This window comes from Aspergillus homomorphus, assembly GCF_003184865.1.
Source record: "Aspergillus homomorphus CBS 101889 unplaced genomic scaffold BO97scaffold_15, whole genome shotgun sequence".
Classification (NCBI taxonomy): domain Eukaryota; kingdom Fungi; phylum Ascomycota; class Eurotiomycetes; order Eurotiales; family Aspergillaceae; genus Aspergillus; species Aspergillus homomorphus.
The window spans coordinates 287,226-299,447 of record NW_020291901.1 but is presented as its reverse complement, the minus strand read 5'-3'; the positions used below and the strand labels follow the sequence as shown (position 1 = coordinate 299,447).

At 50.7% G+C, this 12,222-nt stretch overlaps 5 protein-coding genes across 5 annotated transcripts; 3 read left to right on the top strand and 2 right to left on the bottom strand.

Annotated features, from left to right (window-relative positions):
• The first annotated feature begins 181 nt into the window (after positions 1-181).
• Positions 182-2,570, top strand: bfr1 (putative nuclear segregation protein (Bfr1)). Its single transcript, XM_025692674.1, has 3 exons — positions 182-487; positions 709-1,890; positions 1,944-2,570. Exons 1-3 carry the CDS (start codon positions 359-361, stop codon positions 2,160-2,162), a joined length of 1,530 nt encoding a protein of 509 aa, XP_025552078.1. The 5' UTR covers positions 182-358; the 3' UTR covers positions 2,163-2,570.
• Positions 2,571-3,052: 482 nt separating this feature from the next.
• On the top strand, positions 3,053-3,906 carry BO97DRAFT_405169 (uncharacterized protein). The gene is made up of 2 exons (XM_025695126.1): positions 3,053-3,218; positions 3,302-3,906. Exons 1-2 carry the CDS (start codon positions 3,201-3,203, stop codon positions 3,659-3,661), a joined length of 378 nt encoding a protein of 125 aa, XP_025552077.1. The 5' UTR covers positions 3,053-3,200; the 3' UTR covers positions 3,662-3,906.
• A 144-nt stretch (positions 3,907-4,050) lies between these two features.
• Positions 4,051-4,659, bottom strand: BO97DRAFT_424102 (uncharacterized protein; the record flags this gene model as incomplete). Its single annotated transcript, XM_025696937.1, has 1 exon — positions 4,051-4,659. The coding sequence occupies one exon, from the start codon at positions 4,657-4,659 to the stop codon at positions 4,051-4,053; it is 609 nt and encodes a 202-aa protein (XP_025552076.1).
• A 461-nt stretch (positions 4,660-5,120) lies between these two features.
• Positions 5,121-6,358, top strand: BO97DRAFT_413844 (uncharacterized protein; the record flags this gene model as incomplete). Its single annotated transcript, XM_025696313.1, has 2 exons — positions 5,121-5,199; positions 5,616-6,358. 2 exons carry the CDS (start codon positions 5,121-5,123, stop codon positions 6,356-6,358), a joined length of 822 nt encoding a protein of 273 aa, XP_025552075.1.
• A 1,345-nt stretch (positions 6,359-7,703) lies between these two features.
• On the bottom strand, positions 7,704-9,552 carry BO97DRAFT_424100 (uncharacterized protein; the record flags this gene model as incomplete). The annotated part of the gene is made up of 5 exons (XM_025696936.1): positions 7,704-7,807; positions 7,866-8,296; positions 8,428-8,696; positions 8,750-9,483; positions 9,537-9,552. The coding sequence occupies 5 exons, from the start codon at positions 9,550-9,552 to the stop codon at positions 7,704-7,706; spliced, it is 1,554 nt and encodes a 517-aa protein (XP_025552074.1).
• Between the last annotated feature and the right edge of the window lie 2,670 nt (positions 9,553-12,222).

Below are 12,222 nucleotides of genomic sequence, written 5' to 3'. Positions count from 1 at the left end.
GGCGGATGAATTGATGGAAAGTAAAATGCGGTTCTCGAAAAATCGGCGGGCCAGCGCTAAAAGCGCCAACCGGTAAGCGCCGCCGCCCAAACATTCTTCATTCAGTCAGTCGGACTCCGGCCGGGCAAGAAAAGGAAGAGAAGAGGCCAGGCCGAGAAAAAGAGCACGAGTTCTGTGTTGACGGACTGACTCCCTTTCCTTTCTCCCCCTCTTCCTGCTTTCTCTATCCACCCCTCCCTCCCTTTCTTTTCTTCTTCTCCTTCTTCGGGTTGATCTCTCCCCGACTAATTGATTAGTTCGATTTAATCAATCTCTCTTTATCCCTCAATTGTTCTTCTCTCTCACCTTATCTCCAACCATGTCCGCTGACGCCAAGTCCGCTCCTGCCACGGAGCAGAAGGTGAAGCCCACCAAGCCCAATGAGGAGACCTTCAAGGCCGATCTCGCCCAGGCGGAGAAGGAGCACGCCGCTGTTCAGGAGAAACTGGTACGTGAATGACTCAATATGGGTTCAATTGACTTTCAGTATGCGTGGTATTGTCTTGTTTACACTGGTCATCGGTTTCCGCACCGTGGCCTCTTTTTCCTTCCTCCAATTTCTATGGCCTTCTTCACTGTCACGCCTCTCCCAAACCTATAGCCGTCCAATCGCAATGGCATCATCTCTGGCAACCCGTGGTGGATGACATTGAGCTAACTCCTCCCAAGAATGAGATCAAGGCCAAGATCGAGACCGCCAAGCCCAACAACCAGGACTCGCCCGTCGCGAAGAGACAGCAGGAACTCCGCGCCGAGCTGTCTTCGATCCGTCAGAAGCAGCAGGGCTTCAAGGCTGGTCGCTCCAGCACCCAGGAGAAGATCAACGCTTTGGACGCCACGCTGAAGGCCCGCATCTCCGAACAGAACAACTCGCGCGGTCGCATGTCGTTCAAGAACATCGAGGAATTGGACAAGGAGATCGATCGTCTCGAGAAGCAGGTCGACTCCGGTACGTTGCGCCTGGTGGACGAGCGCAAGATCCTTTCCGACGTCTCCAACCTCCGCAAGCAGCGCAAGAACTTCGCCGGCCTGGAAGAGGCCCAGAAGGCCATCACCGACCTGAAGAACCAGATCGCCACGCTCAAGAAGACCCTCGACAACCCCGAGGCCAAGGCTCTCAGCGACAAGTACGCCGAGATCCAGAAGGAGCTCGATGCCATCAAGGCCGAGCAGGACAGTGCATTCAAGAACCTGAACGCCCTGCGCGACGAGCGTACCAAGCTGCACGCCGAGCAGCAGAAGAAGTGGACCGCCATCCGCGAGATCAAGGACAACTACTACAAGGCTCGCAAGGCCTACAAGGAGTACGAGGATGAGGCCTGGAGAATCCGCCGTGAGAAGCAGAAGGCCCAGCGCGATGCTTTCGAGCGCGAGAAGCGCAAGAAGGTCGCCGACAAGAAGCTGGAGGAGGCCTCCCGCCCCGCCTACACCGACGAGATCCTGATCGGTCAGGGTCTGATCCGCCACTTCAACCCCGCCTACGACTTTGCTGCTCTGGGTCTGGACGACAAGAAGGACGAGGGCTCCAACTTCCGCGCCGAGATTGGCCGTACTGTCGATGACTCGAACCTGAAGGGCATGAAGGTCCTCAAGAAGGATGACCGGGAGGAGGACTACTTCGTCGGTACTGGTGGCAAGAAGGGTAAGAAGGGCAAGAAGGGTGCCAACGGTAGCCCTGCCGCTGCCGCTCCCGCCGAGACCAAGTTCAACCTGAACGTTGGTGTCATTGAGGACTTCGCCAAGGTCAAGATCGACCCTCCCATGAACCAGGCCGATGTCCCTGCCGTTGTTGAGAAGCTTGCGGCTAAGATCACCGAGTGGAAGAAGAACCAGGCCTCCAAGACTGAGGAGGTGAGTCATTTGGATCGTGCTTGCAAAGAGCCACTGCTAACTTCTTTGCCTAGAACATCAAGAAGGCCCAGGAGGAGATCGCTCGCCTGGAGGCTGAGGAGACCGCCGCCACCAACGACGACCGGGCTACCGACGCCGCCAAAAAGGTGGCTATCAAGAACAGCGGTGTCAACGGCAAGGTCTCCGCGGATGCCGAGCTGAAGCAGGAGAAGGACGCTGTTGCCGACGTCACGGAAGAGCTCGAGAAGGCCACGGTCGAGGAGCAGGCCTAAATTCCGCGCCACCCATAGACGATTGCATTGCATTTGCATTTGCATTTTGACCGCGCCAGCCCATGCGCATGGTTAGAACCCAAAAGCTGACTATATATCCGTGTGACTCTTTGGTTCTTCTCTTTTGCATCTACCCTTCACCACTTCCCTGTCATCTTTCCGCCTACCTCCCCACATCCTTCCTCCCATACTCCGGCCTTTTTCTATGAATGAGCAAGAAGCCAACATGCACGGGTATTGGTGACCCGTCGTGATTACCGTGTGTTTGTATTTTGGGATTGGCTTTTGGACTGGTCTCTTGCCTTCTTGTGTAATCAATTATATCGATTTCCCTATTCTTTGTCTCACCTTTCTCCTCTGCTGAATCCGTTGACGAACCTGGCGAGAACGATAGCGTTTAGCGAATCCAATTGCAGCGTGTAAGTAAGTGTGGTTATTGGAAATTTGCTGTAGTCTGTAGACAATCGGTGACGGTGTACAATTGTGTCTCGATCCCGGCGAGGATGTTCCACGAGTTTGCCCGGGCTAGCCTGATCGATCCAGATGCCCCAGATTTGCGATAAGATAACCGGGGGTGTCATGAGCCATCAGCCGCGTCATTTCTCGGGAGACCTGCAGACCCGTCGAGCATCAGCAATGCGTGGAGGAGAGAGGGTTGAAGCATGCATGATTGACTGACAGTGCTGTTGGCGACAATCAATCACCCTTGAGTGAACAGCCCCCTAATCTATAAATAACACCGCCACAATCAGTTGCTGCTGCGCCAACCTCGAAAAGCGCCCAGGAATTACGTGGAAAGACCGACATTTCGGTTGCCTAATCCGGGTTCCCGCCAAGGGTTCCGTCCATGGCCTTTTCCGAACCTTTCTCCTCTTTCTCTCTGACTCTCTCTCTCTTCTGCCTTTCCTCCTCCTTCTCACCTTGACTCTACGCACGCATCCTTCCTCTGTTACCTATTTACGAGTCCTTCTATCCTATCTCTGACCGAGAATATATATAACCCTCCCACCCGCTCATCCACCACCCATCCCCGGAAGAATGTCCTACAACAAACCCGTACGTATCCCGCCAACCCGGAACATCGCCCCGACACCGAACCCGGACGCAACAACCAAAGCTGACTGACAACCAAAAACCAGGATAACCCTCCCCCCTCATATCCCTCGCCCGTCCACGACGCCGGCCCCTACCACTACCAACAGCAGCAACAACAATACCCTCCTCCGCAAGGCGCCTCGCAAGACTACTACAACCAGGGCGGCGGCTACCCACCCCAGCAGGGAGGCTACGGGCCCCCGCAAGGCGGCTATTACCCTCCACCCCAGGGCTATCCGGGCTCGCCGCCGCCACAGCAACCGATGTACTATCCGCAACAACAACCGCCGCCGCAGGGATATTACGCGGGGGATCGCGGCGGCGGCGGCTCGTCTGGTGGGGGGATGTGCGCCGGTATCATGGCGGCGTTGGCTTGTTGTTGCTGCTTGGATATTTTGTTTTAGGTTGGGGGGGTGTATCAGCTCTATTATTTGAAGGGTGTTGGGCGCTGCTTTGGTTTGAGGTTGTTTTGGTTTGGTTTGGTTTGGGCTGGGTTCTGAGTTATGGAGTTGTTCTTTATGGTGGTAATGATTATTGATTTGGTTGATGTAATTCATCGCAGTCCTCTCTTGCTTTTATTATTGGTTCGGAGAACAGCAGGCGAAGCCGTATCGTATATCCATATTATCATCAACGTAACCTATCGAACCATCTCATGCAAAGCGTATCATCATAAGTCATCCAGTATATCCCTCCCAAAAAAACATAAACACAGTAAAACCGCAGGGTATCAAAAAGCAAACGCAAAGCACATCCCCCTTCATCTCCCCAACCCACCCACAGAACCCCAACGCTAAGACCTCAAACTCCCATCAACAGACAACCCCTCAGGGGCATCCAAATCCACAGCCCGATACCCCTTCCCATGACCCCCGGCGCCCCTCGCCCGCCGCGGCGGTTTTCTTCCCTCAACACTAGAATGCTCCTCCAAAACAGTCACCATATCCGACCGTTCACTCGACAACGCACTCCCCTCCACCATTTCCGGATGATGTCTGTGCGCCGAAGGCGGGATGTACTCCTCCTCCTCAATCTCCTCTCTCCTCCGTCGCCGCCCGCCACCACGGCGCGAATGCCGGTGCGAGCGCGTCCCAGGCGACCGCGAACTCAGGTTCTCTTCCACGATGATCTCCGATCGGGATTCTTCGGAGCTGGGGGATAGGATCGTGCTGCCTCCTCCGACTGTAGTTGAGGGGGAGAATTTCCGGCCCGAATTGAGGGATAGGTAGAGGAGGTAAATCACTAGTAAGAAGCCGAGGACGCTGCCGAGGACTATGCCGACTATTGTGCCTGGAGCGAGATTTGGCGTGTAGTTGTAGGTTGAGGGGAGGCTGGTGAAGTCGCGGGGGGTGGTTCTGATTCTGAGGGTTTGGGGTGGTAGAGGTATTCGGTTGGGGGGCATTGTTCTTTTGTTGGTTGGTGGTTGTGGTGGTGATAGACTGTTGCGGGTGGAGTATCGAGATGTGGAGTATGCGATTTCAATTTGGTTGTTGGCTTGTGCAGAGGAGCTCGGTGGTGGTTTGTTATTGTTTTTTGGGAAAAGACATGAAGTTTGAGGTTTGTCGTACCACATGGACGACAGTGAAAAGAAGAGGGTTCGAAGTGGAAAGCGGAGATGACGAAAGCAAGGCGGCTGGCTGGCTGGCTGGCTGGCTGGCTGGCATGGATGCGATAAATCGGTGGCTGGGATGACAGGCTATCGATCGGCGCGGTTACTAAGGTTCCTGTTTACTCCTCCTGTTGTTACTGTTTACCCGCTGCTCGCTCTCCACTCTGCCTCCGCGGTACCGTGGCACGTGATCTACTTTACTTGCACTGGTGATAGAGGCATCATTACTGGTTTGGGTAACTCAGACCCCTACCATGGGTTCCACACTCGTGGAGAAAAGAAAGAGAAAACCGAATAAAGATGAAAAATGGGTTGTTGCTGTTGTGAGACAAAGTGTGTAGGGAGACACCAGGCCAATCACCAGGATGCCCAGCCTGCAAGCCATATACTCTCGTTCCGTCGAGTATGACGTTACTATACAGGATAACTGGCTTAAGGATAGAGCTTGAGAAAGAGTCTTGAGAGATCTGCCTTGCAATGCTTAAGTATCATCTTCGTTGACCGGTGTCCTGAACACTCCCTACCATGCCAAGTGACAGACACGCAGATGAAAGAGCGATGATAACAACCACTCACAACCTCCCTCTCGAGTGAAGCCACAAGCATAAAAGGTCGATTTGACCTCAGCCTACAGAGAACTTTCACCCAACAACTCCCAGCACATCACTTCATCATGGCTGGCACTAACCCCTATATCCACCTAGACTTCTCCTCATACTGAGATCCTAACATACGGCTTGAATTAACAGAGGACCTTCTTCAAGCAGATATACTTGCAGAGCCAGCGTCGCAAGAAACTATTGCCCCAGCAACTTCTGACTACCCAGCAGGCTCGCCATCCCGTGCTCGCCCCTCCCCCTGGGACCAAAATGCCTTCTTCCATCGGTGTCACCGACCAGGATGCTCGGCCGTCTACAATCGCGACTGCTTCGCGGAGATGATGGATATTTCGGAGGTCGAGGGTAATTGCACCGGTCCGTTTGTCTGTTTTGCCTGCGGCGGCTCGTGGGATGTAGGCGACCCGGAGCAGAATTTCGACGAGTACTTCTCAGACGAGCAGCAGGAGCAGCTTCTTGATCTGTCCTCCGACAAGGTGACGCAGAACGAGCAGGAGCAGCATCTCAATGACCGATCCCTCTACGAGGCGACATATAAGGAGGAGCAGCAGCAGCGTCTTTATGACTTTTCCCTCTACCAGGCAACATATAAAAAGCAGGAACAGCTTCTCAATCTATTCCACGACGATCGGGCCCCGACCGAGCAGGAACAGGAGGAACGATCACCAACACCCCCCACAAGCCCCCCAAGTTCCATCACCCCCAGTTTCGTACAAATCGACAAGGACACCTACAGATGTACCTTGATCGTTGATGGGCGTCCTTGCGGGAACTTATGCCGTAGCAAGGCGGCTGCGACTCGTCATCACCGCGGTGATCATGAAGGTCGATACAAGAACCGGCGCAGGAAGAATCAGACTCGACGTCGCCGCTAGATACACGAGAGCCGACGTGCTTGGTCTCAGTGATGTGCTCAGCGGGATGCGAATTTCTCCACCAAGTCTCATGAGACAGATATTCAAGAGGATGTATCGGCAGACAACTGTGCAGGGAAGACTCAGAAGATGGAGACTTCTCCGTCCTTTTCTTATTGCTATCTATCATTTCCCTGATCTACCTGCTTGTGGTAAGAATGTACCTCCTACGCATGTGGGAATAGTCGGGAAAAATAGAGTTTCATTAACCATCTATGCAAAACACCTCTCTGTGAAGAACACCGTTCTATGTTGTATGATCGCATGTACCCAGGTGTATGACGGGACCAACCCCAAGCCTGAATGTAGAGAAGTCGTTGACAACTCCATAACATCACCCGACCGGTTAGTAAATAGTTACTAGCAGCTACGTGATCTTATATCTTTGAAATAACCTTTCATAACAAGCGAACCAGGAGTCATCTCATCGTCCACCTCAATATCCTGCCCTGCCGCCTACTATCATTCGCATGAACAAGACGGCCTTTACTCTTAGGCTTGCCATCGCTGATCCTATTGTGATCCCTGCCGCGATACTGTCCACTAACTCTACTGGAGAGACAGCCCACCTCGTAGCAGCTGTACGCCGATCTGCGCTAGTCTCGACAGTAGCCAGCGGAGAAGGAATAGGCGCGGTCACTGCTACACGTCAGGGCAGATAGCTTCACTTCGGCTTAGAAATCGATTTTGCTTGACAGGCCGGATCCCTCCCAAGGAATCACTACCCGCGATCATAGTACCCACCAATGCATCGCTCTTCTGGGTGAAGGTTTGTCGTGGAGCATACTTTCCACAAGGGGTCCTGGTGTGTCCCGGTTGGAGTCGAGAGACTCTGGATTTCATGCAACTCGTTCGGCGATATGCTTGGCTCTATAATTTTGTCCGATTTGTCGCGTTAAAGCCATAATCATGAATATATTGTATGTTGGGCCATTGGAGTCTCCATGGAAAGTCTCTGGTTGATCTTCAAAGAATCCGGAGGAATCTATGACTTTGTAAGACCCCTAGGACCGCTGTTCCATATCGTATCATATCACCGTAGACATGGCTCGCATCATTTTATCTTCCACTACAATTTAGCTCCTAGATACACTAAAGTCTGGAGATAAGCAATAGTTGTCAGAGTCGCATTGCTGATTGCTAAGACAGCTAATAGCTTCCTGAAACGATCATAAGCACTGTCGTCTCCATGCTTTGTGTCCAATTCCTCCAGCCTGTTTCTCAATTCAACAAAGCCTGCCTGTATGATTCCGTTGGCGATAAAGAGATGAAGAGTAGAACAGATAGAAGGCCTTCAGCATTATCATCAGTGCGGACGCAGGCTGAAACTCAGTGTATTGCCCGATGATTTGACAGCGAACTTGGAGAAGTCGTCATTAAAAACGACGTGTAGCACATTTTCACAGGATCCTTCTCGCGTTAGCTATTAACTCTTATTCTGAATAACAACAGAGCATTTGTACTGTACCTTGAAATTTGGCGGTCTCTTTGCCACAGCTGAGAACTACCCAATCGTCTATATACCCACGGCGCATCAGATCCGAGCAACGGTCAGAGATAGCGGAAGGATCGAAGTCGTCACAACCATAGATCAGTTCGATTCTCCAGCGCATCTCTGGAAGCCCCAGAGAGGTGTGAACACCAGAGGTTCTGGTCCAGTCACGTCTGACTCCTCCACCGAAGCCGGCTTCGCTCCAGCAGCATTGATAGAACTTATCTTGGAAGATGTCCGCCGCAGTACGTATTCCTCCCGCAGGTCCACATTGCGGAGTATAGAGATTCTGCAATGTCATCCGTGGCAAGGCCTGCACTACCCGAATGCAAAATTCTTCAATATCAGGAGAACCCATTTTAGGGACTTTGGCTTGATACTTTCCGCCATGTTCATACTCCAGAAACCTGCATGGGCAGTGAGTTTGAAGATTTGAGACCTTTTGATGGTGAAAATGAAGATGGATGGTACACACCGTGCATGCAATTTTGATGGCAGAACACAAACCGGCTGTTGTGCTTGATCGATCTCAACATACAAGAACCCCGATATAATACAAGCATTAATCACCTCGCTCTGGCTCTCATAGTGTGAGCTTCCGTGACGCAAAACCCGAAGAAGTGTATTAATCATAGGCTTTGTCAATACTCCATTGTTCATGTGCTTAGACGGTAAGCTCCGCCCGACGGGTTGATATCTGATGAATTCGAGGGCATCGTTGCTGGTCAGGATTTCGCCAAAGTTGTCCAAAATATCTTCTGTGGAGATCTCATCGTCCGGTGTTAAGCATTTCTTCTCATAAACGTGCTATTCCTTGTTAGATGACGAACCTCGCAAGGTATTGGACTTAGTATGATTACCTGGTGGACATAATCAAGAATCGCACTGATCATCCCAGGGTGTCCGTTTGTAAGCCTCATGATGCAAGCTTTTTCATTTTCAGAGATCTTGTGACCGGTTGTAGCCTTGTTGTACCTCGCAATAACATCGTGCATCTCCTGCAGGCTGTAGAAGAGAGAGATTTCCGGGGATGCCAATCTTTGCCGCAGAAGTGCAACTCTTGTCCATTTTTGCCATTTCTGCATGATCCCATCTGGCAATTTTCTGAGGGGTTCTGTTGTGGGGAGCCCGTAGGAGGTGAACAAGCAAAACCTAGGACCAAGTTGTCTGTTCAGTCGGGCTTCAATCACATTCGGCCAAAAGTCCGTGTCAGCATATGTCTCGTGTGCATCGTCCACGATAAAGACAAGGTCGCTGTTTTCATCACATAAAAGATCATCATGAGTATGTATACCGTCAGAGTCGCTCCTATAGCATACATTGGCCAGGTATTCCTTAGCAGTCATCGAGATACTGCGCCTTTTCCAACCCGATAGGAAGATTACCTTGCGTGTTGGACGAAGATAGTCTCGAAGCAAAAGCGCAAGAGTCGTCTTGCCCGACACAGGCGTGCCTTGGATGTGGACTACATGAGTGGTATCGAGCTTCTGCGCCAGTGCAAGTAAGGTCTTGAATCGTGGACAGATTTCGGGCCCTTTATGTACATTCGGGTTGGTTTCTTGAGGAGGTGTAGGCTTCCGTTGCTGAATATGACCTGGGGAGAATAATCAGAAAATGGATTTCTATGAGTACTTCGACATAACTTACTTTCAGTATAGCCCATGTGATTGCTCAGCGAGTGATGACACTCAGTGCATAGTATGTCTTGGTCCAGAGCAGATATGGCAGACTCATGCATGCCCATCTTACAGGAACACATGTTTCCTTTGACGGAGCCATCGACTGTGCATCGCCCAAAGAGAGACTTCACTTTCTTTGAACATGGTGGTATGGTTGCTGTAGAGGATGTCGGAGTAGCAGCACCGGACTCGCTCGATGAAGGGATGTTATCCATAGCTTTGGATTGGATTCTGGGCCGGAAATATCAGAAGGAATACAGGAACAGTTCTCAGGGTTTGAGCTTCACAGAAGCGAGAAAGTGACACGAGGTGAAGAAACTGATGAATGGATGTTGGCGGGGCCTTCTTGATCTGGCAGGAAGATTGTGCTGTCGGATGTGCTCATCATGACTGTGCAAGCGGAATAGTCATTGCCGACTCTCATCACGTCCAACAACCACCTCAGATATCCTTATGTGCTATATTTATAGCGAAACTGGTAAGATTGAAACTGCAGCGGCGAGCTGAATCACGAGAGGACTTATGTCTCTAAAGTAAGTCTACATCCTAAAGCAATCCCTCCCTATTCAAGCTCTGAGCTACCACGACCTCTTACTCCGTCTCTGCCCGCCTTCCATCTCAACAAGACAAGACTTGTGCATTGAGGATTGACTAACTTTTCAAAGCTTCCACCTAGAAAATTAATTAGCATCGCCAGACCCGACATGAATCCAGCCAGCGCGCCCTTCGTTCCAGCGAGCCTAAGAAGCCAGCCCTCCTTTACAAGTCATTGTACAGTCTGCGCAGAAAACTGGCTCAGTCTAACAAATGCCCCCTGTGAACATGGCTTCTGCACATCTTGCTTGGAAGCTCTCTTCAAGGTTTCCCTGCAAGAGGGGAGTCGGTTCCCTCCGAACTGCTGCAACAAGCCCTTCGACGTGAGCATTGCCCGTCAATACCTCCCAGCAGACTTAATCCAGCAATACGAGACGAAAAAGCTCGAGCTTGAGACTCCACATCCCTTATACTGTTCTCGTGGGCCATGTTCGGCCTTCATCCCTCCATCTTCGATCACTAATGAAGTGGCCCAGTGTTTGAAATGTGGAGACACAACCTGTACTAGCTGCAGGAGACCGTCACACAACGGCGAGTGTCCACCTAATCTTCCTCTAGAGCAACTCTTCAGGACTGCGCTACAACATGAATGGCAGCTCTGCTATCGCTGCAAGCGCCTTGTGGAGATTAAGGGCGGGTGCAGTCATATGGTGTTCGTTTATATCCTTTCTCCCCTTCGTTCTCTTGTTTCCACCTGAATACTGATAAATTTGTGGTCTCAGCTGTCTCTGTGGCGCTCAGTTCTGTTATATATGTGGTGCACCTTGGCCGACATGTTCATGTAAAAGTTGGCCAAGGACGGAGCGTGGGCAAGGTCGCTAGATGTGCCGTCGGAGAGCCGGAGAAGAATGATGAAAATATGCCTCTCTTCTGGAATGGTTGCTCTTTTGGAAGATCTAGGCATATGAGACTCTTGATTGACATGATCTAGAAAAAAGATACCCTGTTGGCTGTTGCTGGGAAAAGGTTTGCTTGGAGAGATGAATTTTGCTATGGTCGCTTAAATTACACCAAACGTCTTCCTTGGATAGATTGCTCATTGCTCGAAAACTTGCGACAAATGACAACTGACTCCGATCTGTGCAGATAAATGACATGTAAGTTGTCACTGGGATACAACTTACCTCAATGCTCACAGTATCCCCCAGGCTCCAGTGGAACTAGACTCCCAATCTCGAAACCCCGTTTCGTGTATCGATGGCAATGGACGATTCCACCTCATGATAGACTAGATGTATGTATTATCACTACCAATAGCTTACTAAGAATAGCTTGCAAGAATCAAACCTTAAGTACAATCACAGAGCCTAAATCCTTGCATCTCATCTTGTCTCGCCTGATCCATTGTATCCCACCGCAACACCCACTCTCCCCCAAATCCCAAGACTGAGGTCTCTTCCTCCTATCATCAGACCAACAGCCTATTCTCTATCTTCCGAGAGTATTAAGAGCCTTAAGATACGGGAAGCGTATGTGAGACCTTCGGCTCAACCTTCAGTTCACCCGCGAATGAGTATACAAACAACAAACAGCCCACCCTATGCACCCGATCCAGTTACGAGAATCAGACCTCACAGTTACAGTATTCCTCTTTACTCTACTACAAATATCAGAACTCCATACACCAAGGCAAGACCTGCCTACCTCATTATCAACATCCACATGGCATACTCGATCTGAATCTCGCATGAAGTAAAGTCAGCGCCGTGAATACATCAATATGCCCAACCACCACCGTTACCACGAACAAGGCAGCCCCCATTTCGGAGAGCAGACATCGAGCAGTTCTTCGAATGGGTATAAGAACAGATTTAAGATGAGGCGAGGATGTTGTAGTTGTTGCAGGTTATTGGATTGTCTGTCGACTTTCGGGGAAAGAATGGGCTCGCGAAGGCTGGCTTCTTCTAAGCCTATCTTATGACTTACACATTTGTTCCTCCACTTATTATCGATTCGGTAACTTTTTTAGTTCTTATGATCTTCAAGTATAGTTATAGACTATCCAAACGCGCTGTTGGTGAACTATAACCCACGGATTAAGTGAACAGAGATGTCACGAT

Bases quoted from the DNA above. Each gene is read 5' to 3' on its own strand.
- bfr1 (XM_025692674.1), top strand. From the start codon at position 359: ATGTCCGCTGACGCCAAGTCCGCTCCTGCCACGGAGCAGAAGGTGAAG. The intron at 488-708 runs GTACGTGAATGA...ACTCCTCCCAAG, and splicing joins CCGCTGTTCAGGAGAAACTG to AATGAGATCAAGGCCAAGAT. The intron at 1,891-1,943 runs GTGAGTCATTTG...TTCTTTGCCTAG, and splicing joins AGGCCTCCAAGACTGAGGAG to AACATCAAGAAGGCCCAGGA.